We start from the raw sequence: 24,885 nt of genomic DNA, 5'->3' as shown, positions 1-24,885 counted from the left end.
TTCTGTGAAAAATGTCATTGGTAGTTTGATAGGGATTGCATTGAATCTGTAGATTGCTTTGGGTAGTATAGTCATTTTCACAATGTTGATTTTCAATACAAAAACATGGTATATCTCTCCATTTGTTTGTATCATCTTTAATTTCTTTCATCAGTGTCTTATAGTTTTCTGGCAGGTGGATTCTTAACTACTGTGCCACCAGGGAAGTTCCTGGGAAGTTTTAAAATATATTTTTTGCCCAGAACTAATGCTCAGAAATTCTGATTGAATTGACCCAGAATGCACCTGGGCAAGAGGATTTTTAAAAGCTCCCCAGGTGATTTTAAGTGCTCAGCCAGGGTGGAGACCCACTGGCTTCTGAGATAGATGTGATGATCCTGACACTCCTTTTACAGCCAGAGAACTGAGGCACAGAGAAATTAAGTAAGTAGCCTAGGGTCACGCAGTTAGTGAATAGTGGAGCAAAGATTTGAACCCAGAAAGTCTGGTTTCAAAGCTTCATGGAAAAAAAAAAATCAGTTGGTCTCAGTTCATTTCCCCAGTGATGGAGAGTATAAGCCAGCTCTCTTCTGAGACAGACACTGAAGGCCCCTTGGGCACAGGATATTTTTAACCTAGAGAAGCCAGTGATTCTTACAGACAGCCTGCAGGGACTTACACTGGGAAGATTGTTTGGGGGCTGGTGGACCCGTTCCCTGATGAGATACTCCTCAGAGTCCAGCTTTTCTGTCCTCTGGAGCCAGTAGGTCCAGGCTGGCTTGGGCGACAGGGTGGGAGGGGGTGGGGTGGGGGTTGGCTCCATCTGGAACTGATGTTTCCAAGGATATTTCCATACATGGTGGAAGCGGAGAGGGTCAGGATTACCTCACCCAAGCCAGCCCCTTCTCTCTGCTTTCTGCCTGGAAAGGAGCTAGAGAACAACTAATTGTTGGAACTGGATATGAATTCACCCTCCTCCTTCTTCCCCTCCCTAACCCAGAAGAGTCCTGTGAAAGCTTCAGCGTTTCAAACGTACACATCGAATATTCTCCAGACGCTTTCCTATGTGGCTTTGTGGGAGAATACACAGTACAGTTTTGGGGGACCCAACTTGGGGGCATCTTTTAAAATACAAAATATGGGGAAATCCCTGGTGGTCCAGTGGTTAAGACCCCGCTTTCACTGCCGAGGCTGCAGGTTCAATCCCTGGTTGGGGAACTAAGATTCCACAAGCTGCACGGTACAGCCAAAAAAAAAAAAAAAAATTAAAATGCAAAATGTGAACGGTTTTTGTGCAAGCAATCTCACCTACAGAAATTTCCCCTAGAAACAGCACACTAGTAGGCAAAATTCCCCCCAAAAAACCCTATGAGTAGGCAAACATCCAAGGATGTTCATCATAGCATTGCTTATAATTGGGAAAAACTGGGAACAACCCAAATGTCCATCCATAGGGATTGGTTAGCTGAAGTGAGGTATACCATATGGGAAGAGGGGAGCTATATGCTGACATGGAAAATAGGTCCACCATATATTAGTTTAGCAGAAAGAAAAAGGAAATAGTAGAACTGAATGTAGAATACAATCCAATGTTTGTTAATAATTAGGTTGACACGTAAATAGAACAATTTGGAGGAATAATCTCACATATCTGTGGCTATTTTCTCTAGCCATGGAGGTGGGATTATGGTGATCTTTGACTGTCACTGCTGCATATATATAATGTTTGGATTTTATATACCAACATGCAGTAATTTTACAACCAGAAAAAAATTAGATTGTGAAACTGAAACCAATAATATGTAAAAATCACATGGATCCACTTGAAGATGGTTAATTTTACATTCTGTGAATTTTACTTCAATTAAAAAAAAAAAAAGTCATTGTAACTCAAACTACCCAGACAAAGAAAGATTCCAGTAGAGCTGAGAGCAAAATATCACATGTATGCTTTATAAATTTTACCTTTAAAAAAGTTGTTTTGCTTTCCTTAAGCTTTTTGTTCATATTTTTGGTGGGTTTTTTTAAAAAAATGTATTTATTATTCATTTAATTTATTTATTTTTTAAGGCAAATCCATTTACTCATTATTTTTGGCTGCATTGGGTCTTCGTTGCTTCACACGGGCTTTCTCTAGTTGTGGTGAGTGGGGGTTACTCTTCGCTGTGGTGCACAGGCTTCTTATTGTGGTGGCTTCATCTTGTTGTGGAGCACAGGCTCTAGGCACGCGTGCTTCAGTAGTTGCAGCACACGGGCTCAGTAGTTGCGGCGCATGGGCTCTAGAGAGCAGGCTCAGTAGTTGTGGCACATGGCCTTAGTTGCTGCACGGCATGTGGGATCTTCCTGGAGCAGGGCTCAAACCCGTGTCCCCTGCCTTGGCAGGCAGATTCTTAACCACTGTGCTACCAGGGAAGTCCCTTGGTGGTTTTTCCATGCTTTTCTTTCTTGTATGCTTACAAATGAGTCATTATTTTACTTACTTGCTATTATAAATTCTAAGAAAATCACACACACACACACACACACACACATTCACATGAGTATTTGCCAGAGCATCATCTGACTTTCCAATCAATACAAAATTTGCCATGGGAGGGAGCATTCATGTTCTGTCTCCTCCAGGCCTGTTCTGACACCCAGATTATTCATCTTGGCAACCAGCTAAGATGAAAAGAAATGGTTGGAGTGCATTTTCAGACCACACTATCAAGGAAATTTTTAGCTCCTTGAAATTTCAGCCTCTGGGTAGCACACGTCGACTCCTCTTGTAGTTCCCACAATCGTAGTGGGGTCTTCAGGATGTCCCTTTGGGTAGTTATCACTGACCCCCTCTTTCCATCATATTTGCTCAAATGTAATACATTGGCTCCTCAGGGGACTCTTCTTCCCTTTCCTGGGACCACAGGTCCTGAACACAGGGCATTCCTTGGTCCCAGCAAACCTACCCTGGGTTCCAGAGAAGAAGTGACATTAATTTATCTTACTTAGCCATATTTTGATGACTGATCAGGAAGTGGTTTAAGGGAGTAGTTGTGGAAAGCAAAGGGCTTTTATTACCAAATGTCAAGGATTGTTCATTCCACAGATTACTGATTACATAGGGGAAAGTGCACTTTTACAATAGAGAGAGACCAGTTACTGCTTTACCCTGGCGCTTAAACTCAGCATCGATTATAGTGGCAGATGCAATACAAAGTTCATAACGCTATCTCTGAAGTTCTGTTGAATCGAATCAAGTCTTGGTTACAGGAAATAAAGGGAACACAGTCAGTGAAGTTGGAATGTGAGGCTTCTACACGATAACTGTCTCGGACTCTTCAAAAAATCAGTGTCATGAAGGAAAGAGAAAAGGCAGCGGGGGCGGGGCGGGGGCTTCCCTGGTGGCGCAGTGGTTAAGAATCCGCCTGCCGATGCGGAAGCCACGGGTTGAAGCCCTAGTCCGGGAAGATCCCACATGCCGTGCAGCAACAGACACCGTGTGCTACAACTACTGAGCCCACGTATGGCAACTACTGAAGCCCATGCGCCTAGGGCCTGTGCTCCGAAGCCACCGCAATGAGAAGCACGCGCACCGCAACGAAGAGTAGACCCCCACTTGCCGCAACTAGAGAAAGCCCACGCGTGGCAACAAAGACCCAACTCAGCCAAAAATAAATAAATTAATTAATTAAAATAAAAAGTCAGGGGCACTTGCCTAGATTTTTTAAAACTGCAGGTGGAAACTAAAATGGAAATGGAAAGCCACTCTGGAAGATAATTTGACAGCTTCTTACAAAACTTGTACAGGAATGCTCTTAGCAGCTTTATTTATGATAGCAAAATACTAGGAACAATTCAAACGTCCTTCCATGGATGAATGGTTGAACAAACCCTGGTACTTCCATATAATGGAATACTACTCAGCAAGGAAAAAGAATGAGCTAGTGATACATGCAACAACCTGGATGAACTGCAAGGACATATTGTTTGATGAAAAAAGTCTATCTCAAGAAAATCACATACCGTAGATTCCGTTCCTATAAAATTCTAGAAAATACAAACTAATCTATAGCGACAGAATGGGGTAGGGGTAGTGGGGAGAGTTGGGAGGGAGGGATGTATTGCAAAGGAACATCAGGAAACTTTGGGGAGTAATGGATGTGTTCGCCAGCTGGTTTGCAGTAATGGTTTCATGGGTGTATATATGTTCTCAAAACTCATCAAATCGTAGGCTTTAAATATCTGCAGTTTATTGAATATCAATTATGCCTCAGTAGAGCTGTTTGTAAAAAAAAAAAAAAAAAGGAATGGGGAGAAAGGTTTCTGTAAGAATTAAATGAAACAAAGCATCTCAAGCACTTTGCATGGAGTCTGGCACAGGAAGTAAGCAGTTCATGCGGCGTCTGGCACACAATAAGTGCTCCATAGTGGGTGGTGTTGGAACTCGGCTGGTCTTCTGGATGGCTTCATCACATCTGTCTATAACATTGAAATAATCTGTAATTATGTTGTTTATCTGTGTTTTCAAAACGGTGAGTTCCTTGAAGCAGGGACTGTGTCTGATCTGCAGCTAGGGCGGTTTTCCACACTGTGCTGCTTTGAATCAGTAGAAGCTGTTCCACCACCTTCACCCTAACAAGCCGCATTCTTTTGCTAGAGAACAGAAAAATATTTTATGGATGGTGGCCTAAACAGGTCCAGCTGTATCTGCCACGCCCAGAGCTCGGACTCCTCAGGCCTTCTGTTCGTGGACACGCCTGATCCTTCTAACAGCACAACACTATACGCAGCCGTTATAGTGGAAATCAGTACCCCACCAAGAATAAAGAGATTTAATTGCAAGCGAAGCTGTGCCCAGGACTCTACAGTACAACCTAAAAAAACCCACTGTGTTTTTTTTCTTAATCGCTTTAAAAGGAAATGTTTGGACGACAGGTTTTCAAGCTCACGTCGGTTCCTACGAACCCGTGACGTTCGGAAAACACGGAACAGACTCACCACTCACTTTTAACGATAAAACCCAGTAATGCTTTAGTAAGAATAAGAAGAGCCCGAGAGAAACCTCAACAATCTAAACACTCATTTCTACAAGCTAAGCAGTCAATACCTGTTATTAAACATGGTTCGTTCAGTCTCCGTAGAGACTGTCAAAAATTGCCAATGCCGACTATATTTCAAGTCGTCATGGCGGGGTATTGGGAAAAGTTTTCAATTAGCAATAATCGCGCCTCGGATAAACCTCATTGGCTACGATACTGCCACTGCGCAAAGCTGGAAAGCATGAGCACGCACCTACCTCCCCCATGGATGACAACTGTCTTTACCGTGAGGGTGAGCGACTAACAACGAGCTGGGAGATATGAAGCATTTCCCTGCACACATTCCTGTTTAAAACACGTGTGCGCGAAGAGCTGCCGGGTATTAGAGCAACTCTTGTCGAACCCTAACCTTTCGAAAATAAGAACGCCTTTCGCTAAGGACGCTGGAGAATTTTATGCAAATTACCATGACATCACCAAGACGCTGCGGGTAAGACTCGCGTTCTAAAGAACAGCGACAAGAAAAAAACCGAAACAGAGAGTAATGCGAGACGGGACGAGTAAATGGAAGTGTTGGTGTTAAAACCAGAAAAATAAATATTAAGAAATAAAAAACAATTATTAATACGACTTGGACAACAACTAACACGCAAGTGTAAAGAACGAACTAAAACTGAGGAACAGGTATGAAACGAACTGTTAACAAAAGCTAATCGCTTTTATTGAAATCAAAACCTAAAACGACAGTAACGTGCTAGGATTTTCTAGCAAGGCAATTCCCTATCTGATAACGGTGAAAAGTTGAAGTTGGGCATATAGCTACTGGTCATTTTGAACTCTCAGCGTTTCTTTCACGCTGTTTGTGACTTAGGACTTACAACGTATTCTCCCATAGGTTTACAGTAGTTATGAAACACATACTTTCTTTAAACTTGCCTTATTCAGTCTCCGTAGAGACTGTCAAAAATTGCCAATGCCGACTATATTTCAAGTCGTCACGGCGGGGTATTGGGAAAAGTTTTCAATTAGCAATAATCGCGCCTCGGATAAACCTCATTGGCTACGATACTGCCACTGCGCAAAGCTAGAGAACATAACCCCCTACTCATCGTTCCCAATAAGCAAGGTTCCTATTTCAGAAAGGTGAGTTGGAGCCTCAAGGCAAAACCCTTAATTATTAATGGGGTGAAAATTATACAATCATATTAAGATGTCTCAGAAATATATAAGCTGTTTCTCAGTATTCAGTTGCTTGATTTCACTTAGTTTTGAGTGGAGAATGAAGCAAAGCATTGTGGGAGGGAACATGCTAATAAACTTAATTCAGACTATAAATTGGGGAGGATGAGAAATGTGCTCAGTGTAAGGGTGCTGTGGTAAAATATACATAACATAAAATTTACCATTTGAACCATTTCTAAGTTCAGCAACCATCACCACTGTACATCTCCAGAACTTTTTCATCATTCCAAACAAACTTCCCATTAAAAACTAACTCCCCATTCCTCTCTCCCACAGCTCCTGGCAACCTCTATTCCACTTTCTATAAATTTGGCAACTCTCAGTACCTCACATAAGAGAATCACACAATTATTTGACCTTTTGTGTCTGGCTTATTTCATACCTTGTTTTTAAGGTCCATCCATATTGTAGTATGTTTCAGAATTTCGTTCCTTTTTATGGCTGATATTCTACTGTATGGAATTTTGTTATCCATTTATTCTTTGATTGACAGGAGGTTGCTTCCACCTTTTGGCTATTGTGAATAATGCTTCTATGAACATTGACATACAAGTATCAGTTTGAGTCCTTCTTTTCAATTCTTTTGTGTTTATATCTAGAAGTAGAATTTCTGGATGATGTGCTATGTTTAACCTGGAAAGGTTTTCTGTGGACATCTTAATTCAGAGGAGAGAGGCTATTTCTACAGTTCATGAGTTTGAAGTAACTTTCACTGTTACTGGCTCGGCAAGTGGAAAGCTACTAGAAACCTATGTCTGAACTTGTTTCAGCTCTGAGCTGTACTCTCCAAAAGACTTTTGGTTTTTGCTACTCACTAAGATGCAACTAGTACTCTGAGAAAATATTTCCCCCCAAATTTCATTAGGAAAACTTTCAAACATGAAACGTTCAAAGTATTGCTCACTGAACATTTATGTAGTCATCAACTAGATGTAAAAATGACATAAAAAGGCCTATTTGATGCTGATGTGTAGTTAATTTTTTTTCCACAGCCATAATTGGCAGGGTAGGAAAAAACAGCAGAAAAAAAGAAAGGCTAACAGTCTGATTAATTTAGAATATTTGATTTTGATCCAGCCAAGGACTTTGTCATTAATTCCTAGTGTGGTGGAGTTGTGAGAAATAAAAAGACAAGGGTCATCCAAAGAACTTCTCAGCCCTTGAGAATGTCTCGATTGGGTGGCTCATTACACCCTGTCAGTAGCTATCAAGGGAAATTGTTTCACCAGCTGTCTTGGATGACTTCATCTTCCACAGATGACTTCCCAGCACTAAGAAAAATAGAAAACTCAGCTAACTTCTCCCCAGAACATGAAATTCTTTGGTGCCTAAAAGCACAATAATCCTGTGTTCCTGGCCAGTCTTTTAATGATGCTTATTCCACTTGAAGAACTGGAAAAATAATGTGGCTCTGAAGTTTTCCACAATAAAATTTGCCTGGGATTGGGGGTAGTGTCATGTTTTGACATTTCCATAGGTTTTAATCAAATACCCATGTGTGCAGAAAATATTCTGGATTACAATTTTGTTTTCTTTTTTTAAATTTTATTTATTTATTTTTATTTATTTATTTTTGGCTGCACTGTGTCTTCGTTGCTGTGCACGGGTTTTTTCTAGTTGTGGCGAGCGGGGGCTACTCTTGTTGTAGTGCACGAGCTTCTCATTGCGGTGGCTTCTCTTGTTGCGGAGCATGGGCTCTAGGCACGCAGGCTCAGTAGCTGTGGCTCGTGGGATCTAGAGCGCAGGCTCAGTAGTTATGGCGCAGGGCCTTAGTTGCTCCGCGGCATGTGGGATCTTCCCGGACCAGGGCTCGAACCCGTGTTCCCTGCACTGACAGGCGATTCTTAACCACTGCACCACCAGGAAAGCCCTATAATTTTTTGACTTCATAAAAGTTCCCAGTATACATTTTAAAAAATTAATGTATTTGTTTTTACTTTTGGCTGTGTTGGGTCTTCTTGCTGTGTGGGGGCTTTCTCTAGTTGCAGCGAGCCAGGGCCACTCTTTGTTGCCATGGGCGGGCTTCTCATCGCCGTGGCTTCTCTTGTTGCAGAGGATGGGCTCTAGGCGCGCGGGCTTCAGTAGTTGTGGCACACAGGTTCAATAGTGCAGGCTCAGTAGTTGTGGCGCACGGGCTTAGTTGCGCCACAGTGTGGGATCTTCCCGGACCAGGGATTGAACCCGTGTCCCCTGCATTAGCAGGCAGATTCTTAACCACTGCGCCACCACGGAAGCCCCCCAGTCTATATTTTAATCCTTTTTTAATTTTTTTCCCAGCCAATGTGGTCAGGTTAACTAAGGTACAAAAGACTCACGTCGGGCTTCCCTGGTGGCGCAGTAGTTGAGAGTCCGCCTGCCGATGCAGGGGACACAGGTTCGCGCCCCGGTCCGGGAAGATCCCACATGCCATCTTCCCACCTGCCACGGAGAGGCTGGGCCCGTGAGCCATGGCCGCTGAGCCTGCGCGTCCGGAGCCTGTGCTCCGCAACGGGAGAGGCCACAACAGTGACAGGCCCGCGTACTGCAAAAAAAAAAAAAAGATTCATGTCAGGTGGCTCTCTCAGCCCAGTGACCTATTTGAGGTGTGGCTGGAGATATTGCTCCCAAACTACTGAAATGGGTTACTTTACCAATATTTACTGCTATGCATTCAATGAGAGTCAGACTCTGACTCCAGCTTTCATACTACTCCTCTGGGCTTCAGTTTTGTTTGTTTGCTTGTTTGTTTTTGGCGGCACCGAGTGGCTTTCGAGATCTTAGTTCCCCGACCAGGGATTGAACCTGTACCCTCAGCGGTGAAAGCTCGGAGCCTAAAGCTGAAAGCCCTGGACCTCCAGGGAATTCCCCTCACTTCATTTTAAAATGGGGGAAGTGGTTCCTTAGAGTGGTCTTCAAGGTCAGTGCTAGCATATCCTTTGATATATTCTAAAACACTTAGAAATCGATGTCTTATTTAGGCAATGCTACAGATCAGTGGTTCTCACTGGCTACATATTAGAAACAACTGTGAGGTTTGTAAATCGACTTGGTGCCCAAGTGTCTCCCCAGACCAATTAAATCAGAATTTCTGGGGGTAAGACCCAGGCATTGTGTTGGTTAATTTAGTAAAAACACAAGATGAGAAATAAGGGACTTCCCTGGTGGCGCAGTGGTTAAGAATCAGAATCTGCCTGCCAGAGCAGGTGACATGGTTTCGAGCCCTGGTCTGGGAAGATCCCACATGCTGCGGAGCAACTAAGCCCATGTGCCACAACTACTGAAGCCGGGGCGCCTAGACCCCGTGCTCCACAACAGTAGAAGCTACCAAAATGAGAAGCCCTCACACCACAACGAAGAGTAGCCCCCACTGGCTGCAACTAGAGAAAGCCTGCACACAGCAAGGAAGACCCAACCCTGAAGACCCAACCATGAAGACCCAACGGAGCCAAAACAAACAAAAAAAAGACGAGAAAGTTGGAGAAGCCACGTGGGTAAACACATTAGTCCCTGTATATTATATTTCACTTTAATTGTTCATTTTAACTGTAAAAACATCAGTTTTTCAGCTATTTGTGAATGTATTTCTTCACAACTCACTGAAAGGTGGGAACTTGATTCCGTTTCCATGAGTGGAAAGGTTCTGAAACACTGAAGTTGAGGATGAGTCAAACCTAGATCCATTACTAAAGCTTCTAAAGAATGAATTCCTAAGTTAACGCTGTTTGGATGTACTATTTTGCACTCAGAACAATGACATACAAGCTCTAACCGCTTCTCTCAAAGAGATGATGTCTAGGTAGACAGCTGCACATCGCGTACCAGGGTTCGAAGCCTCTGACCACAAAAGGCCAACAGGAGGCGCTACTGGAAAACCTGGGTCCCTCGATTGTGAAGCCCAGAGGTTTGTGGGACTTGTAGTTTTTCTTGCATCATTTCAGGTTAATGAACTACATTTCCCAAAGTGCACATACAGCCAGTCGGTCCCCCTGTCGGGCGCGGAGTGTCCCTTAAGCTGTGAAAGGTAAGTGAGTTCTGTGTGGGCTGCAGGTTTCTATAAATTGAGGATTCCACTTCTCCTCTTTGCCCTTTGATAGGACCTGGGAGAGAGCAGCTGTTCCAACAGAGCGTCTTTTCAGCGGGGTTTCCCGAGCCCTCCGGTCTCAGGAATCGGGATTATCTGTTTAGCTGTTCACTGCTGTGGAATGTCAGGGAGAAGTCAGGGTCCTGATCCCAGATCTGGAAAGCCCAGCATAAAATAATGTTTACATATGGGGTGCGTGTCACTAGAGAATTTCTGCATTTTATCTAATATTACATAAAGGCCTTGTTTTTACAGCTAGAAAAAGCTGGGGTAGAATGCCTTGTCAGGTCTCACTACCCTTCACCTTGTCCAAGAAGCCCTATTTGCAATTGAGGGTAAACTAATAGAATATGGGGGAAATAGAATAAAAGATATGCATGTGCTTAATTACATTAATAAAATCAAAATCTCGAAAAGTCTGAGCAACAGTTTCATCAGCTAAACTGGAACGCTAATGTGCTTCTTTAGTTTATGAAGAAATAAAATAATTCTGATTTATAAAATGGGAAGTAGGTTTATGGGACACACGGTCCCCCAAGGGATAGTATTAACTAAAAATATAAATGTATTCCTCTGATAGAGACATCTTTAGATATAGTCATATATTAACAATGAGCAATTAAGGGACTTAAAAAAGATATTGAGGTAAAACCATTAACTTTTTGAAGTTTATAAGAAATTCAGTTCTGACCAGCCAGGTGTTACTGGGAGAGACAGAATAGGCCTTATATTATGCTAGAATTCTGCTTTATCAATTTTTTAGTTTACCTCCCTCCTTTTTAAAATAGATTTTATTTTTTAGAGCCCCCCCGCTTTCTTTTCAGAAACCAAAATATGCAGTTTCCCTTGGATGCAGAAAGCCTTGGCAGATTTGCCAGCCATAGTTAATTTTCATCTGATGGCCCCAGCATAGGAGAGCTCTGGCTGTAGGTTCTTAGGAGATCAGGAAGACAGATTGGCTTGGGCTGTTATGAAATAGTCTAGTGTGGGGACAAAGTTTTATTTTGTGGAACATATTAGAAATTCTTGACCAAAACAAATTACTAAAAAGATAATAAAAAGGTAGGCTTGTTGTTTCAGGTTGGACTTCAAAGGACCCAGGAGGGTGTGGAGTCAGTTTGTACTGGTGAGGGTCAGTTGTTAAATATTTGGGAATTTACTGGCCAGTTGTTAGATAAACCATTGGTAGCCTGAAACTGGCCACGATAGGATTATTTTCTTTTATCATTTTTTGAGGGGGAGGGTAAAGGGGAAGCCAGTTTACCAACACACCCCTAGCAAAGGTCAATTTTTTCTCTAAGCCTGGGGCCCCAGTGTTCATTACATCCGTGAGTTATTAGATGCTGAACTAGCTCACACCCTTCCAAATTTTACCAAAGATTGATTTGGATTACAAAGCAAGATTATAAATACACTCTAAGTATCTGTGGGGGGAAGGGGGCTTACCTTTCAAGTGAATTGTTTATCTGGGAGCTGTCCTTCCAGGTATTGCAGTCATTGATTAATTCACTATCAGTAGGCTGTTCTCATAAGCATGGAATCCACCCCTGGAAATATGGTCTGGTTGGATAGCTTTCTTTTTTTTTTTAATTTTTTTTGCCTGCATTGGGTCTTCATCGTTGCGCGTGGGCTTTCTCTAGTTGCAGCGAGTGGGAGCTACTCTTCTTTGCGGTGCGGGGGCTTCTCATTGTGGGGGCTTCTCTTGTTGCAGAGCACAGGCTCTAGGCATGTGGGCTTCAGTAGTTGTGGCACGCGGGCTCAGTAGTTGTGGCTCGCGGGCTCTAGAGCGCAAGCTTAGTAGTTGTGTTGCACGGGCTTAGCTGCTCTGCAGCCTGTGAGAATCTTCCCGGACCAGGGCTCGAACCCATGTCCCCTGAATTGGCAGGCGGATTCTTAACCACTGCACCACCAGGGAAGTCCCTGGATAGCCTTCTTATTAGGTAAAAACCTGTACTACTCTCCAGTACATTTTTCTCATACCTAGATATTATCTTTCAGAGGACAGTATTGTATGCAATGCCAACAAATTCCTATTCCCCAGCCATTTCTCAATATGGTGCTGTTGGCTCTTGTCACCCTTCTCATAAAATATTTCAAAGTACCAGTTTGCTGATTATTAGATACCTTTTGGGTTGGCAGCTTCCAGATGTAAGTTGAAATCTCATTAGTAACCTGCTCCCAAATCCTGTTTAGGGTGGGCTGTTTTGGGGAAATAAGGATGCTACCCGTCCATTCTTTATTTTTTAGTTTCTTGCCTAGAGTTAGTTAGGGTTTGTCTATATTTTTAGGCTAAGCTTAGCCCTTTTTTTATCTCTATTCTGTTGATAATCGTGTGCTCTTGCTTTCATTTTTGTCTAGATCAAGGGCAACATGAGGCAGGCATATGTTTCAGTTACCTGCCCTAGTTCACTTTGTCTATTTAATTTCAAATATGTTTTCTCCAAATACTATATGACTGCTAAGCTAATATGGTCCAGATATTGGAGTTTTGTCTACCTCTAAGGCAAAGCATTCCACATTTTAGCTTCTCTTCAAACTTCTCCATTCTTTTCTCCCTGTCCCTCCCCCTCCCCCTGCCATTCCCCTCCCCCTTCCTTCTTTTTTTTTTTCTCTTTTTGTGGGGGAAGTTTTTTTTTCCTTCATCTCATGGCTTTTGGCATTTCTGTACTTCCACTGTTCTGGGCATACTAGAGCATCTGCAATCCAAACATTCCTCTAAGAAATTACTTTAAAAAAAATTTTTTTTTTTTTGCATGGCCTGTGGGATCTTAGTTCCCCAACCAGGGATTTAACCTGCACACTCAGCAGTGAAAGCGCAGAGTCCTAACCCCTGGACTGCCAGGGAATTTCCCGCCACCAATTTTTTTTTTTATTGTGGAGATAGGTAATATAATGAACCCCCATCCATGGACCCATCACCCAGCTTCAACAATTAACAACCCTTGGTTAATCTTGTTTCATTTATATACTTCACATTTTGTTTACCCATTCATCAGTTTTGTGGGTTTTTTTTCATTAAATTAAAATTTAAAAAAATTTAGGTGTAGTTGACATTTTCAGGTGTACAACTTAGTGATTCATAATTTTTAAAGTTTATATTCGATTTATAGTTATTATGAAATATTGGCTATATTCCCTGTGTTGTACTATATATCCTTGTAGCTTATTTATTTTATATATAGTAGTTTGTACCTCTTAATCCCCTTCCCCATCTTGCCCCTCCCCCCTTCCCTTGGTTACCCTGGTTTTCAAAACCCAGTTTCTCACTTGATGCTTTTTTTTTTTCCCTCTCTAGAATGAGGATGAGCTTTGGGTTAACTTTCAGGACACCAAAAGGCCGCTGGGTGCCAAACCTCAGCCAGCAGTGCTCACGCGGATCCACTGGGTTATTTGTGCCACCAAGTCCTCCTCTGGACTCTGAGAAGGTCAAAGAGTTACAGCGCTTTATCACCCTTTCCAAGAGACTCTTAGTGATGACTGGGGCAGGAATCTCCACTGAGTCGGGAATCCCAGACTACAGGTCAGAAAAGGTGGGACTTTATGCCCGCACGGACCGGAGGCCCATCCAGCATGGGGATTTTGTACGGATCGCTCAAATCCGCCAGCGGTACTGGGCGAGAAACTTTGTGGGCTGGCCTCAGTTCTCCTCCCACCAGCCTAACCCTGCACACTGGGCTTTGAGCAACTGGGAGAGATTCGGAAAGCTGTCCTGGTTGGTGACCCAAAATGTGGATGCCTTGCACACCAAGGCGGGGAGTCAGCGCCTGACAGAACTCCACGGATGCATGCACAGGTGCAGGAAAGCCTAAACAGTGTGAATGCAGACATGTGCTCCATAAGAGCAGGGACCTTGGCCGTCCTGGTCACTGTTGTCTTCGTTAGACCACGAGGAAATGATTTGGGAGGAAGTTGTTTACTTTGGGGTTGATCCCAGCAAACTCAGTGAGGGAATGGGAAGTGAAACAGGGAAGTGGGAAAGGCAGGGTAAGGTTTTGCTAATGAGTGGGTTACTGCTTGGGGCATCTGGGGCTCAAGCGTGTCAGGGGCTCTCTGACTGTAGAGCAGCTTCAGAACCGTCTCACTGGAAGTCAAGGGGAACTGGGGTGTTTATCCACTGCCTCCCATCCTTCATTGGCTGAGGGTCACTCTGGGGGAATTAACTCCCTAACACCTGACTCTGCTCCTGCGGAGAAGGCTTCCATGGCCAGGGAACTCCCTAAACAGGAGAGACACTGGAACTTATAAGAGAACTGTGGGAGGTGCCCTCTGAGTGTCCCGAGGGAACTATGAGCAGAGCGTATGCTACAAACTGCTGGGTCTCCAGTGCCTAGATACATAGATCACAGGATAGCCAGAACCCAATAAATATTGATGAAATGACCATATGTAGCCCTGGCAGTAACTTGTATCTAATTGGAGACTGTTTCCTTATCTGTAAGCCCCAGAGATCACCCTCTGAGGACTGAAATCAGTCTGCCAGTCATAGAATATTTATTGGGTGTCTGCAACACGTGGTGTGCTACTGGTGTGCCACTTGCTGGTGTGGAGAGGTCAAAACCAAAATATAAAACGTGGTCTGCTTAATATGTGAGAATTTTGTAATCTGTTTGGTGGGAGACGCAAAAATAACAGGTTTAACAACAAACCACTCCACACGTGATTGTTAAATTATGTGGTTCTTGACAGACATGTTTTACAGGTTCAGAGAAACAGAGTTAGTAAAGATTGGAGTAATCTTTTATGGGTGAGGTGGGGCTGGAGAATAGCTCAGGTATGACTAGGCAAAGGAGGGGAAAGAGGGCTTTCCAAATGAAGGGAACTTGTAGAGTCTGGCCTGGTCTCATTGGAGGCTAGTATGAAATCAGATTGTCTGGGAAGGCTAGACCCAAATCCTGGATGCATTTGAAAATCATGCAGTGCAATTTGGGTCTGTTGTGAGAGACCAAAGGGTACTGTTAGTGGTTTCTGAGCAAGAAAGCAATATGATAAAAATAGCATTTGAGGAAGCCTGGACAGGATTAGAGAGTTAGAGTGGCTCAGGAAAGTCAGCTGGAAAGACTCAGACCAAGGTGGCATCAGGGGATGGGAGAGCTAAGGATGGCTATGGGTCCATTAAAATTTTTTTTAATGATGAAAATTTCAAACATCCACAAAAATAAAGAGAGTAGTATGATGAACTCCCACATACCATCACCCAGATCCAAAGAGTTTTATCAAGATTTTACCGTGTCTACTTATCCTTTCTCTGTCTCTTGAAATATTTTAAAACAAATCCAAGACTTCTTGTCATTTCATAGGAGGCCTTTTAAGTTAAAAAAAAAAAAGCCAACACAGTCTGATGATTGACTAGATAGAGAGTAAAGGGAGAAAACTGAGTAACAAGTTTCTTTCCAAGGGTTTCAGCCCAAGTAACTGGAGGAAGGTGATGGAGAAGCTGTGGAGGGGGATTGAAGACAGAAGTTAAGTTTGACAGGACCATCAAGGAGACTTGGACTAAAGTTTGGGGGAGAGGGCAGGAGTGGAGTCCTGTATAGAGGAGGAAACTGTTAGCACAGAGGCACTGTAGCAGTGACCACAGAGACACCCCAGGAAGGGACAGTGGAAAGAAAACAGGTTGGAGGCTGGAGGAGCAGAAGAGGAACCAACTTCCATTTTTCTTTCAACAGCTATTTAGTGAGTGCCTGCTATGTGCAGACACTGTTATGGGCGATGGGCACAGAGCAGTGGACAAAGGACTCAAATTTCTCTTTTTTTTTTTTGGAGGGCCATGCAACTTGTGGGATCTTATTACCCTGACCAGGGACTGAACTTGGGCCCTGGCAGTGAAAGCCCGGAATCCTAACCACTAGGCCACCAGGGAACTCCCCAGAAAGTGTTTTAAAGAGAAGATGGCAATGGACAGCGGCAATTACAGCAGATGATTAGAGCAGAGGATGGAGGGGGAAGGGGGAAAAAAAACCCCTGGTTTTGGCACTAAGTAAAATGTGGTAAAGGCTTTGCAGTCATGTTAAGGATAAAAGTGAGCTAGCAGAAGGTTTAAGCAGGGAGTGTGTAGTAAGGAAACAGATGCACGTTTTTCTAGAAGGTTGGCAGTGGAAGGAAGGTGGTAGCTAAAGAGGTCATGAAAAGGTATTAATAAAGCGGGGAAAACACGGTGGGTGTCAGGGAAAGAAAGTGGTGACGGAGGAGCTAGAGATGGTTGGGGGTGAAAGGTCTTCAGTAGCTTCGTGCCTCCCCAGCACAGCTGGCCTCCTCTCTGGTTTCAGGGTCCTCTGCTTGGGCTGCGGTGAGCAGACTCCCCGAGGGGCACTGCAAGAGCGGTTTGAAGTCCTGAACCCCACCTGGAGCGCTGAGGCCCATGGCCTGGCTCCGGACGGTGACGTCTTTCTCACTGAGGAGCAGGTACAGAGCTTCCAGGTCCCACCCTGCTTTCGATGTGGGGGGCCCCTGAAACCAGACGTCGTCTTCTTCGGTGACACGGTGAACCCTGACAAGGTTGATTTTGTGCACAAGCGGGTAAAAGAAGCCGACTCCCTCCTGGTGGTGGGATCGTCCTTGCAGGTAACTGACTTGGTGTCGGGATGGTAACTGCCCCCTTTGCGGGCTGGGGAGCCCGGGAGAGGCTCCCTATTGGTTTATCTCTTCCTGCCTCTAGAGAGCTCTTATCTGCGTCTTCTGCTCCGACAGGTGTACTCGGGCTACAGGTTCATCCTCACTGCCCAGGAGAGGAAGCTGCCAATTGCAATACTGAACATCGGGCCCACACGGTCGGACGACTTGGCATGTCTGAAACTGGATTCTCGTTGCGGAGAGCTGCTGCCTTTAATAGACCCACGCTGACCACAGCCTGATATTCCGGACCCGGAAACTGGGACTTTCACTTGAATTCTGCTGCCAATGGTAAAATGCCTTCTCAGATACCAGATTCCAGTTCCCGCTCAACTGAGAGCACTGACAAAAGAGAGAAGGGTCTAGGTTTCTTAATGTATGGCCATTCTTTTTTTTTTTTTTTTGCGGTACGCGGGCCTCTCACTGTTGTGGCCTTTCCCGTTGCAGAGCACAGGCTCCCGTTGCAGAGCACAGGCTGCGCTGATGCGCAGCCTCAGCGGCCATGGCTCACGGGCCTAGCCGCTCCGCGGCATGTGGGATCTTTCCTGACCGGGGCACGAACTCGTGTCCCCTGCATCGGCAGGCAGACTCTCATCCGCTGTGCCACCAGGGAAGCCCTGGCCATTCTTAATTGAAACTAATTTTTTAACGTGCATTACGCTATATTGTTCAAAAGACTGATTTTTGAATTCTAGGCACACAGCTATTTAAGACAATGTTCCAAAATCTGCCATTGCCTTTTTCCCCATTTTTAAAAAATAACAGCTTTATTGAGATGTAATTCCTAGGCCATGAAGTTCACCCTTTAAAAGTACACTTTAAAAGTATATAATTAACGTGTTTTTAGTACACTCACAAAGTTGCACATTAATCACCACTAATTCCAGAACATTTTCATCATCCCAGGAAGAAACCCTGTACCCATTAGCAGTGATTCCCCATTCCCCACCCCCTGGTCCTTGACAACAACTAATCTTCTTTCTGTTTTTGCCTGTTCTGGACATTTCATACAGTATGTAGCCTTTTGTGTCTGGCTTCTCCACTTAGCATAATGTTTTCAAGATTCATCCATATTGTAGCATGTGTCAGTACTTTATATCTACTGATATTTTCACCTACGAGTACAACCACTTTAAAAAAATATAACAGCTTTTTTTTCAGCTTTGAGATATAATTCACATATCATACAGTTCACTCATTTATTGCACACAATTCAATAATTTTTAATATATTCCCAGAGGAGTACAGCCAGTTTGAAAAAGACTTTATTTTTTTTAGAGCAGTTTGAGGTTCACAGCAGAATTGAGCAGAAAGTGCAGGAATTCCCATATACTCCTTGCCCCTGTTCACTAACATGGTATTTATCGTTTACCTACTGAAGGACATCTTGGATGCTTCCAACTTTTTGGCAATTATGAATAAAGCCACTGGACTTCCCTGGCAGTCCAGTGGTTAAGACTCTGTGCTTCCACTACAGGGAGCAAGGGTTTGATCCCTGGTGGGGGAACTAAGATCCCACATGCTGCGCAGCGCGGCAAAAAAAAAAAAAAAAAGTAAAGCTGCTATAAACATCCATGTGGAGGTCTTTGTGTGGATGTAAGTTTTCAACTCATTTGGGTAAATACCAAGGAGTGAGACTGTTGGATCATATGACAAAAGTATGTTTAGTTTTGTAAGAAACTGCCAAAATGTCTTCTAAAGTGGCTGCACCATTTTGCATTCCCACCAGCAATGTGTGAGAGTCCTGGTAACACCACTTTTTAAAAACCATTTTAATTGAAGTATACTGACATACAGAGAATCGCAGCCATCATGAGTGGACAGCTTGATGACGATGTAGAGCATCTAAATCAAGGAACAGAACATTGCTAGCACCCAAGAAGTCGCCTTGGCAAATCACTTTTTAACTAGTTCTTGTTACTAGAATAATACATATTTATTACAGAAAGTTTAGATGATACAGATAAGTATAAAGGATTTTAATACAAATTACCCATAATCCCACTACCGAGATAACCAAAATCTAACGTTCTGGTATAACTAAATCTAAATCTATTCTTACGAAAGTTGAATCAAGCAGTACAGTATTATATTACATCCTGTTTGCACCTAACAGCACAGAGTGGCCATCTTGACATTCCCTAAATGCTGTGGGTTTTTTATGGTAGACTGATGTACACAATCATTTCCTCCACCCCACTGGCAGCTTATTTTGGCATTAACTTGTTTTATTTCTTTTCAGATCCCTAAGGATTCATCCCTGCTTCCTCTAACTGATCGAGGCTTACCAACTGCCGCCTGCAGAGGGCAGCAAACCGACATCTCTCTGCCAGCCCATCTCTGAACCCCGCAGCTTTCAGAGCCCAGGAATTAAAATCTTCTGGCTGATGAGATTTGCCCCTGAAGAGGACTTTTTCAAAGCCGCAGCTTCTTTTGATAGGAATACTGCCTTCTCTCCCTTTTTATCTCATCAGGCAGAAGAAATAGCCCAGGAAATATGTACCTCCTGAGTACTAACCTAGGGATCTCACTAATGTGGGTAAAGGGAGAAGGAAACGACTTAATTTATAATTCCGAATGCTTAAATGTCTTTAACTGAACCATTCTGATATATTTTTTGAAAAGACGAACAATGATATGAATGAATTTTTTATAAACCAAGGAATAGAGGAAACATTGTTTTAAATAGCACATTAGGTATGTGGGCTGTTACTTTTATATTTTTTAATCAGCTAAAAGTGAATGTGGCTTTATGACACGGTTCTCTAAGGATTTCTGCTTGATTTCAGCTGCCAGAATGAGACCAGCCTTGAACCTGGTCTGCAGAGAGGAAACAGTGAATTCCCAAGTGGGTTCTTAAATTGATTTGTTTCTGCTGAGGGAAGCAGCAAGACTTGTTTGATTACTGTGTTAGCCAGAGAGAATCATTGTCGCAGGCTAAAGCTTTCTGCACGATATCATCAAAAAGCGAAGCGGATGAAAGAATCACAGCCTATTCTGGGTAGTCTTTTGTCTAAAATCAGGGCAAGCAATACATGTTCATCCTGCATCTGCCTAGGAAGCAAATTTCAGTTGACTGGGATAACCCAAGATCTTGAAAACACAGAGTTCTTTTCACCTGCACAGCTGTAGGTTCGCTCACAGCCATTCATTAATTCTGGAGAGTCGTAAGGCTGTGGTAAATCTCACTCCAGCTTTTTTGCAGATAGAGATGCTAAGGTGCTCTGAACCAGATTTGCTCAGTTACCCACAGTCAGTACCACCAATAATTGCATTCAAATCTGGGTCTTTTGAATCCCAAGCCATTCTCATCCACAAATCTCATAAACGGTTACTGACCAACACTGTATTTAGGTACTAAGGCTACAAAGATACAACCTCTTGCTCTCAAGTGGCTCACAGAGGATGTGTTACCTCCCGTACTCTCATCCTTTACCAGAATATGTCACAGAGTCATGCATGGAATGACAGGACAGGAAATTTAGTCCATCCCCCCTTCATTTTATTTTTGAGGAAACTAAGATCCACACTTACCTAAGGCCACAGTATGTTGTTTCAGAGCCAGGACGAGAATCTGAGGAGATCTTTCTCCCAGTTCTTTTAGACAGCAACGCTTCCTACTTGTCTGAAGATTATAGTTAGAAGGAAGTCAGCCTGAAGTAGAAGTAGAAGCAGAAGCCAACAGTACACCCGGCCAGGAATGGTTAAAATGTGGGCAGTGGAGAGCAGGTTAGGCTGCGAGGGAGGGAAGGCAGGCTCTTTCATCACCTAATGCTGGCACGATTTATGAAACCGAGTCTTGAGGGCCTTAGGAATGTTTGTTTTGTTCATATTTCCTCCTGAGATGGAATTCTTTGCAAAAAGTTTGTCTCATGAGGAACCTGGTATTTCCTGAAGCTGATGCTTCTCAGGTCTCCTTACTTTACATCTTTTGCTCTCCACCAGCACAGCAGTCCCCAACCTGCTGTAAGTGCCCTCGGTTGGAATAACAGACTTCTACTAGCGGGTGCTATCAGCTTTCACTGCCCTGGTTACATGGTTGTAACTGCATAAGCCCAGCTTTGGCTGTGACTTTCAGTCATATCCTTCCTTGTTGCTTCCACAACTGCTCTGCTATCACAGTTTTAGTAAGTACAAGTCATGAAGGCAAACAAGTACAGAATACTCGAATCTCCTTCCCACTAACTCATATTCCTTCTTTCATGCTGTCATAAATTGAATATCCTCTCAGTTCTCCCTTAAATAACAGCATTTGTTGGGACTACCCTGGTGGTCCAGTGGTTAACACTCCGCGCTTCCACAGCAGGGGGCACGGGTTCGATCACTGGTCGGGGAACTAAGATCCCATGTGCTGTGTGGTGCAGCCAAAAAATAAATAATAAGAAATAAAATAATAGCATTTGTTGAGCACACTATATCCCAAGCATTGTGCAAAGTATTTTACAACATGTTAGCTCACTTAATGAGTTAATCCCACATGAGATGCTTGGACATGCATAAAGGTCAGTCTTCAGTGAATGCCAGACATTTCCTGAGAGGATCAAAGTCAGGACGGATAGGAAATTCGACACTCCTAGGTAGGGTGACCAGCCATCCCAGATTGCCCAGTACTGAGGGGTTTTCCGGATGTAGGACTTGAAGTGCTAAAACAAAGATGAGTTGGTCACCTTGCTCTGAGGAATAACAAAGGTTGCCACCAGCTATAATAGTTAATTCCAGACATATTATTCTTGTTGAGATTCAAGATGGTGCTCTGAGATCCAGATTGTTTCCGTAATTTCTGTCACAAAAGAGATCAATTCCACTTCATGAAGAAAAAAAAAAATTAAACTCATCCAAGAAAGCAGAATGTTTTTTTTTTCTCGATTTAATAGAAAAGGAATATAGCACGGCACTGAAAGTTTTAGAAAATAGACAGACTTGGATTTCCAACCCTGTCTTGCTACTTAGTAGTTAGGTGAACTTGGGCAAGTTGTTTTATCTAAGCTTCAGTCTCTATAAATGAGGATAATAGGAGCTACCCAATTGAGTGGTTACGAAGACTAAACAAGGTAATGATGCATGTGTAGCTCACAGCACAGTGCCCGACAGAGTAAGCAGATATTAGCCATTATCACTAGAGTATGGGAGGAGGGTGGGAGGGGAAGCCATCCTACCTGCCAAACCTTTGTCTCCTATTGAGTATTCCTTAGAGTAGACTCACTCGGATCTTCCCCAGAGCCACTTTTCTTTTTTGTGTACCTGTTTGTCTTTAAAAAAAAAAAAAAAATTACAAAAGCCAAGCTTTGCTTGATGTAATAAAGCCTTTCTAAAGAAAATAAAGCATATTCTTCGAGAAAACAGAAGCCTCCTATACTACTGGTGGGAATGTAAATTGGTGCAGCCACTGTGGAAAACAGTATGGAGATTTCTCAAAAAACTAAAAATAGAACTACCATATGACCCAGCAATTCCACTCCTGAGTATATACTGGAAAGAAACAAAAGCACTAATTCGAAAAGATACATGCACCCCAATGTTCACAGCAGTATTATTTACAATTGCCAAGGTATGGAAGCAACCTGTGTCCATCAACAGATGAATGGATAAAGAAGATGTGGTATAAATATACAATGGAAAACTACTCAGCCGTAAAAAAGAACAAAATTTTGCCATTTGCAGCAACATGGATGAACTTGGAGGGCATTATGCTAAGTGAAATAAGTCAGAGAAAGACAAATACTGTAAGACATCACTTACATGTGGAATCTAAAAAATACAACAAACGTCAATAAAACAAAGAAGCAGACTCGCAGATATAGAGGAGAAATGAGTGGTTACCAGTAGGGAGAGGGAAGGGGGGATGGGCAATATAGGGGTGGGGGGTTATGATGGGATTATATGAAATCGTGTATGAAACTTTTGAAAATTGTAAAGCACTATAGAATTTAAAGTCTCTTTCATTCAAAAAGTTAAAAAAAGAGTATCCTTCCTTCTATTTAGGAAACAGTATTTATTGAACATTTACAACAAGCACTGTAGGAAGCATTTTACAACGCATTTACTCACCTTATTCCCACAACCCTAAGATCCACGCACTGTTACTTCTTTGGAAAGATGAGGATCCTGAAGCTCACAGACCTTATGTAACTTGCCCAAGGTCACCTAAAGTGACCAGGCCAGTAATCAAAGCCAGTCCAGTTTTGAACTCGCTCTCTCTTTTGAATGTTCTCGAAATTCGGTGGGGTAACTAAGCAACTGTACTTTGAGAAGGAAGAAGGGCAAGGCTCAAGAAACTTTCAGAGTGACCCCAGTTGGGTCCTAAAATATGAATAGGCAATCACCAAGCGGGGAGAGGGAGATCATTCCAAACGGAGGCAACAGCAAAAGCAAAAACATAGTCAGAACTGCAAATTCCTTCACCTTTTCTTTTTCTCTTGAAGGGGGTGGGGACTCAAGTGAGAACTTGGGACGCCCCAGAGGCCTTTGGCTCGTCCGAAATTTACTCGCTTCTCTCCTTGGCCATTCCTCCTTTTCGCCCCATTTTGATTTCCTGCACCCCACTTTCCTGGTCCCCTCGGTGCCTCCCCAGGATGAATGAAACGGAGGAGTTACCAGCCGGAAACTAGTAGAGGGAACTGGGGGAAGAGGTGCGTGTGTGCAAGGAATGAGAGACCCAGAGAGGGACGCGCACGGTAAGAAAGTTGACCCCAACGTCACACGCACAGGAGGTCGCCGTCTTTTCACACTTGACTCGCCCTCTCTGTCCTTCCTGCGGGATTCTGAAGGGCGGACCGCCTCCCACCTTCCGCGGACGCCAACCACTGCGCCTGCGCTGACTCTCTTCCTCCCCCCCCCCACCCCGCCTCCTACCGAGCGCGAGAGGGGCGGGGCCTGAGTCTGGGAGGCGCGGAGGTAGGCTGGGGACTGGGCCGCTGTTCACCAATAGAAAAGAGGAACCGAGAGCCACGTGCCCAAAAGATACCCAATCACATTTCCTACTCCATAATCCTCCGTCCCTGGGGTGTGGCCAACGGATTGACAGGATTGGGCGCGCACGGTCACGTGACCCGAAAAGGTAAATACGGCAACGCGGTTTTTCCTCGCCTGCGGAAAATCGTTGCGCGACGCTCTACCTTCGTTGAACAATTATTTAATGAGCGTGTGTGATGTGCTAAGCACTGTGAAGATACTGTGGCTTCTGGGATGTACGTAATCCAGACATTGTATTACTCTCGGTCCAGCTACTGTACAAGTGTTTCCCGTATTCCGTTTCCTGTAGTGAGCACCCCGCAGATGCTCTTTAAAGATCGTTAAAGGAATTAGTTCTCTCTTCCCCAACACTTGGGATGATAAAAAGAGGTAGGTTTTTACGTCAGAGGCTGTTTTTAGAGCCCAGTTGGAGTACTTGGGTGACTCTTTTCTCTATTTGTTGTTTATCAACCGAAAAAAATAGGAATAAGCAACAGTTCCCTAAAATCTTATTTTTCAGGACTTCCCTGGTGGCGCAGTGGTTAAGACTCTGAGGGCTCCCAATGCAAGGGGCCCGGGTTTGATCCCTGGCCCAGTACTAGATCCCACATGCATGCCGCAGCTAAGAGCTTGCATGCCACAACTAAGACCCAACGCAACCAAAAAAAAGAAAAAGAAACTTATTTTTCTTCCATCTAAACAGGGGCTTGCAGTTGCCTTTCATAGAAGAAAGACGTTTATAACCTTTACAGTTCTTTGAAGGCTGAGGCCAGGTCTAACTTAATTGTGTATCCCTTGCAATCATACTGTAGCACAGTATGTATAGAAAGCCATTCTACCTAGGTTTGATGAATTTGCATTTGCCAATAGTCCCGTTCTTGCCTGCAAAAAGGTCCTGAGAGCTAATGACCAACACTTCATTCAGCAATTATTTATTGACTGCCGCATGTATCAAGGACAGTACCAGGCAGATAGGGATACAAAAGTGATTAAGACACCTCATTCTGCCTTCAGCAAATTCGTGGT

The 24,885-nt window shown here is 43.6% G+C and overlaps 1 protein-coding gene, 2 long non-coding RNA genes and 2 other non-coding genes across 6 annotated transcripts; 1 reads left to right on the top strand and 4 right to left on the bottom strand.

Annotated features, from left to right (window-relative positions):
* Positions 1 to 4,186: 4,186 nt before the first annotated feature.
* LOC125961224 (uncharacterized) lies at positions 4,187 to 6,159 on the bottom strand. Its single transcript, XR_007471647.1, has 2 exons — positions 5,255 to 6,159; positions 4,187 to 4,611 (listed from the first exon to the last, which is right to left on the bottom strand). It is a non-coding gene; the product is annotated as an uncharacterized LOC125961224 (long non-coding RNA).
* LOC117197292 (U4 spliceosomal RNA) lies at positions 5,091 to 5,231 on the bottom strand. Its single transcript, XR_004477867.1, has one exon. It is a non-coding gene; the product is annotated as a U4 spliceosomal RNA (small nuclear RNA).
* On the bottom strand, positions 5,943 to 6,083 carry LOC117197295 (U4 spliceosomal RNA). The gene has a single exon (XR_004477870.1). It is a non-coding gene; the product is annotated as a U4 spliceosomal RNA (small nuclear RNA).
* Positions 6,160 to 10,112: 3,953 nt separating the features above from the next.
* On the top strand, positions 10,113 to 22,253 carry SIRT4 (sirtuin 4). 2 transcript variants are annotated; one of them, XM_049697835.1, is made up of 5 exons: positions 10,113 to 10,239; positions 13,595 to 14,092; positions 16,566 to 16,701; positions 16,987 to 17,199; positions 19,151 to 21,769. In XM_049697835.1, the coding sequence occupies exons 2-4, from the start codon at positions 13,596 to 13,598 to the stop codon at positions 17,137 to 17,139; spliced, it is 786 nt and encodes a 261-aa protein (XP_049553792.1). In that variant the 5' UTR covers positions 10,113 to 10,239; position 13,595; the 3' UTR covers positions 17,140 to 17,199; positions 19,151 to 21,769. The 2 variants fall into 2 exon arrangements, with proteins under 2 accessions (XP_049553792.1, XP_004281474.1); XM_004281426.3 differs by having other exon boundaries at positions 10,114 to 10,239; positions 16,566 to 16,860; positions 19,151 to 22,253.
* On the bottom strand, positions 19,585 to 23,721 carry LOC117197272 (uncharacterized). Its single transcript, XR_004477801.2, has 2 exons — positions 22,957 to 23,721; positions 19,585 to 22,157 (listed from the first exon to the last, which is right to left on the bottom strand). It is a non-coding gene; the product is annotated as an uncharacterized LOC117197272 (long non-coding RNA).
* Between the last annotated feature and the right edge of the window lie 1,164 nt (positions 23,722 to 24,885).

This window comes from Orcinus orca, chromosome 15, assembly GCF_937001465.1.
Source record: "Orcinus orca chromosome 15, mOrcOrc1.1, whole genome shotgun sequence".
Lineage (NCBI taxonomy): Eukaryota > Metazoa > Chordata > Mammalia > Artiodactyla > Delphinidae > Orcinus > Orcinus orca.
This window is presented reverse-complemented; position numbering and strand designations above follow the sequence as displayed.

Excerpts from the sequence above, each read along its gene's own strand:
- SIRT4 (XM_004281426.3), top strand. The coding sequence starts at position 13,596 with ATGAGGATGAGCTTTGGGTTAACTTTCAGGACACCAAAAGGCCGCTGG. Across the intron at positions 14,093-16,565 it reads CTCCACGGATGCATGCACAG|GGTCCTCTGCTTGGGCTGCG; the intron begins GTGCAGGAAAGC and ends CTCTGGTTTCAG. Across the intron at positions 16,861-16,986 it reads TGGTGGGATCGTCCTTGCAG|GTGTACTCGGGCTACAGGTT; the intron begins GTAACTGACTTG and ends CTGCTCCGACAG.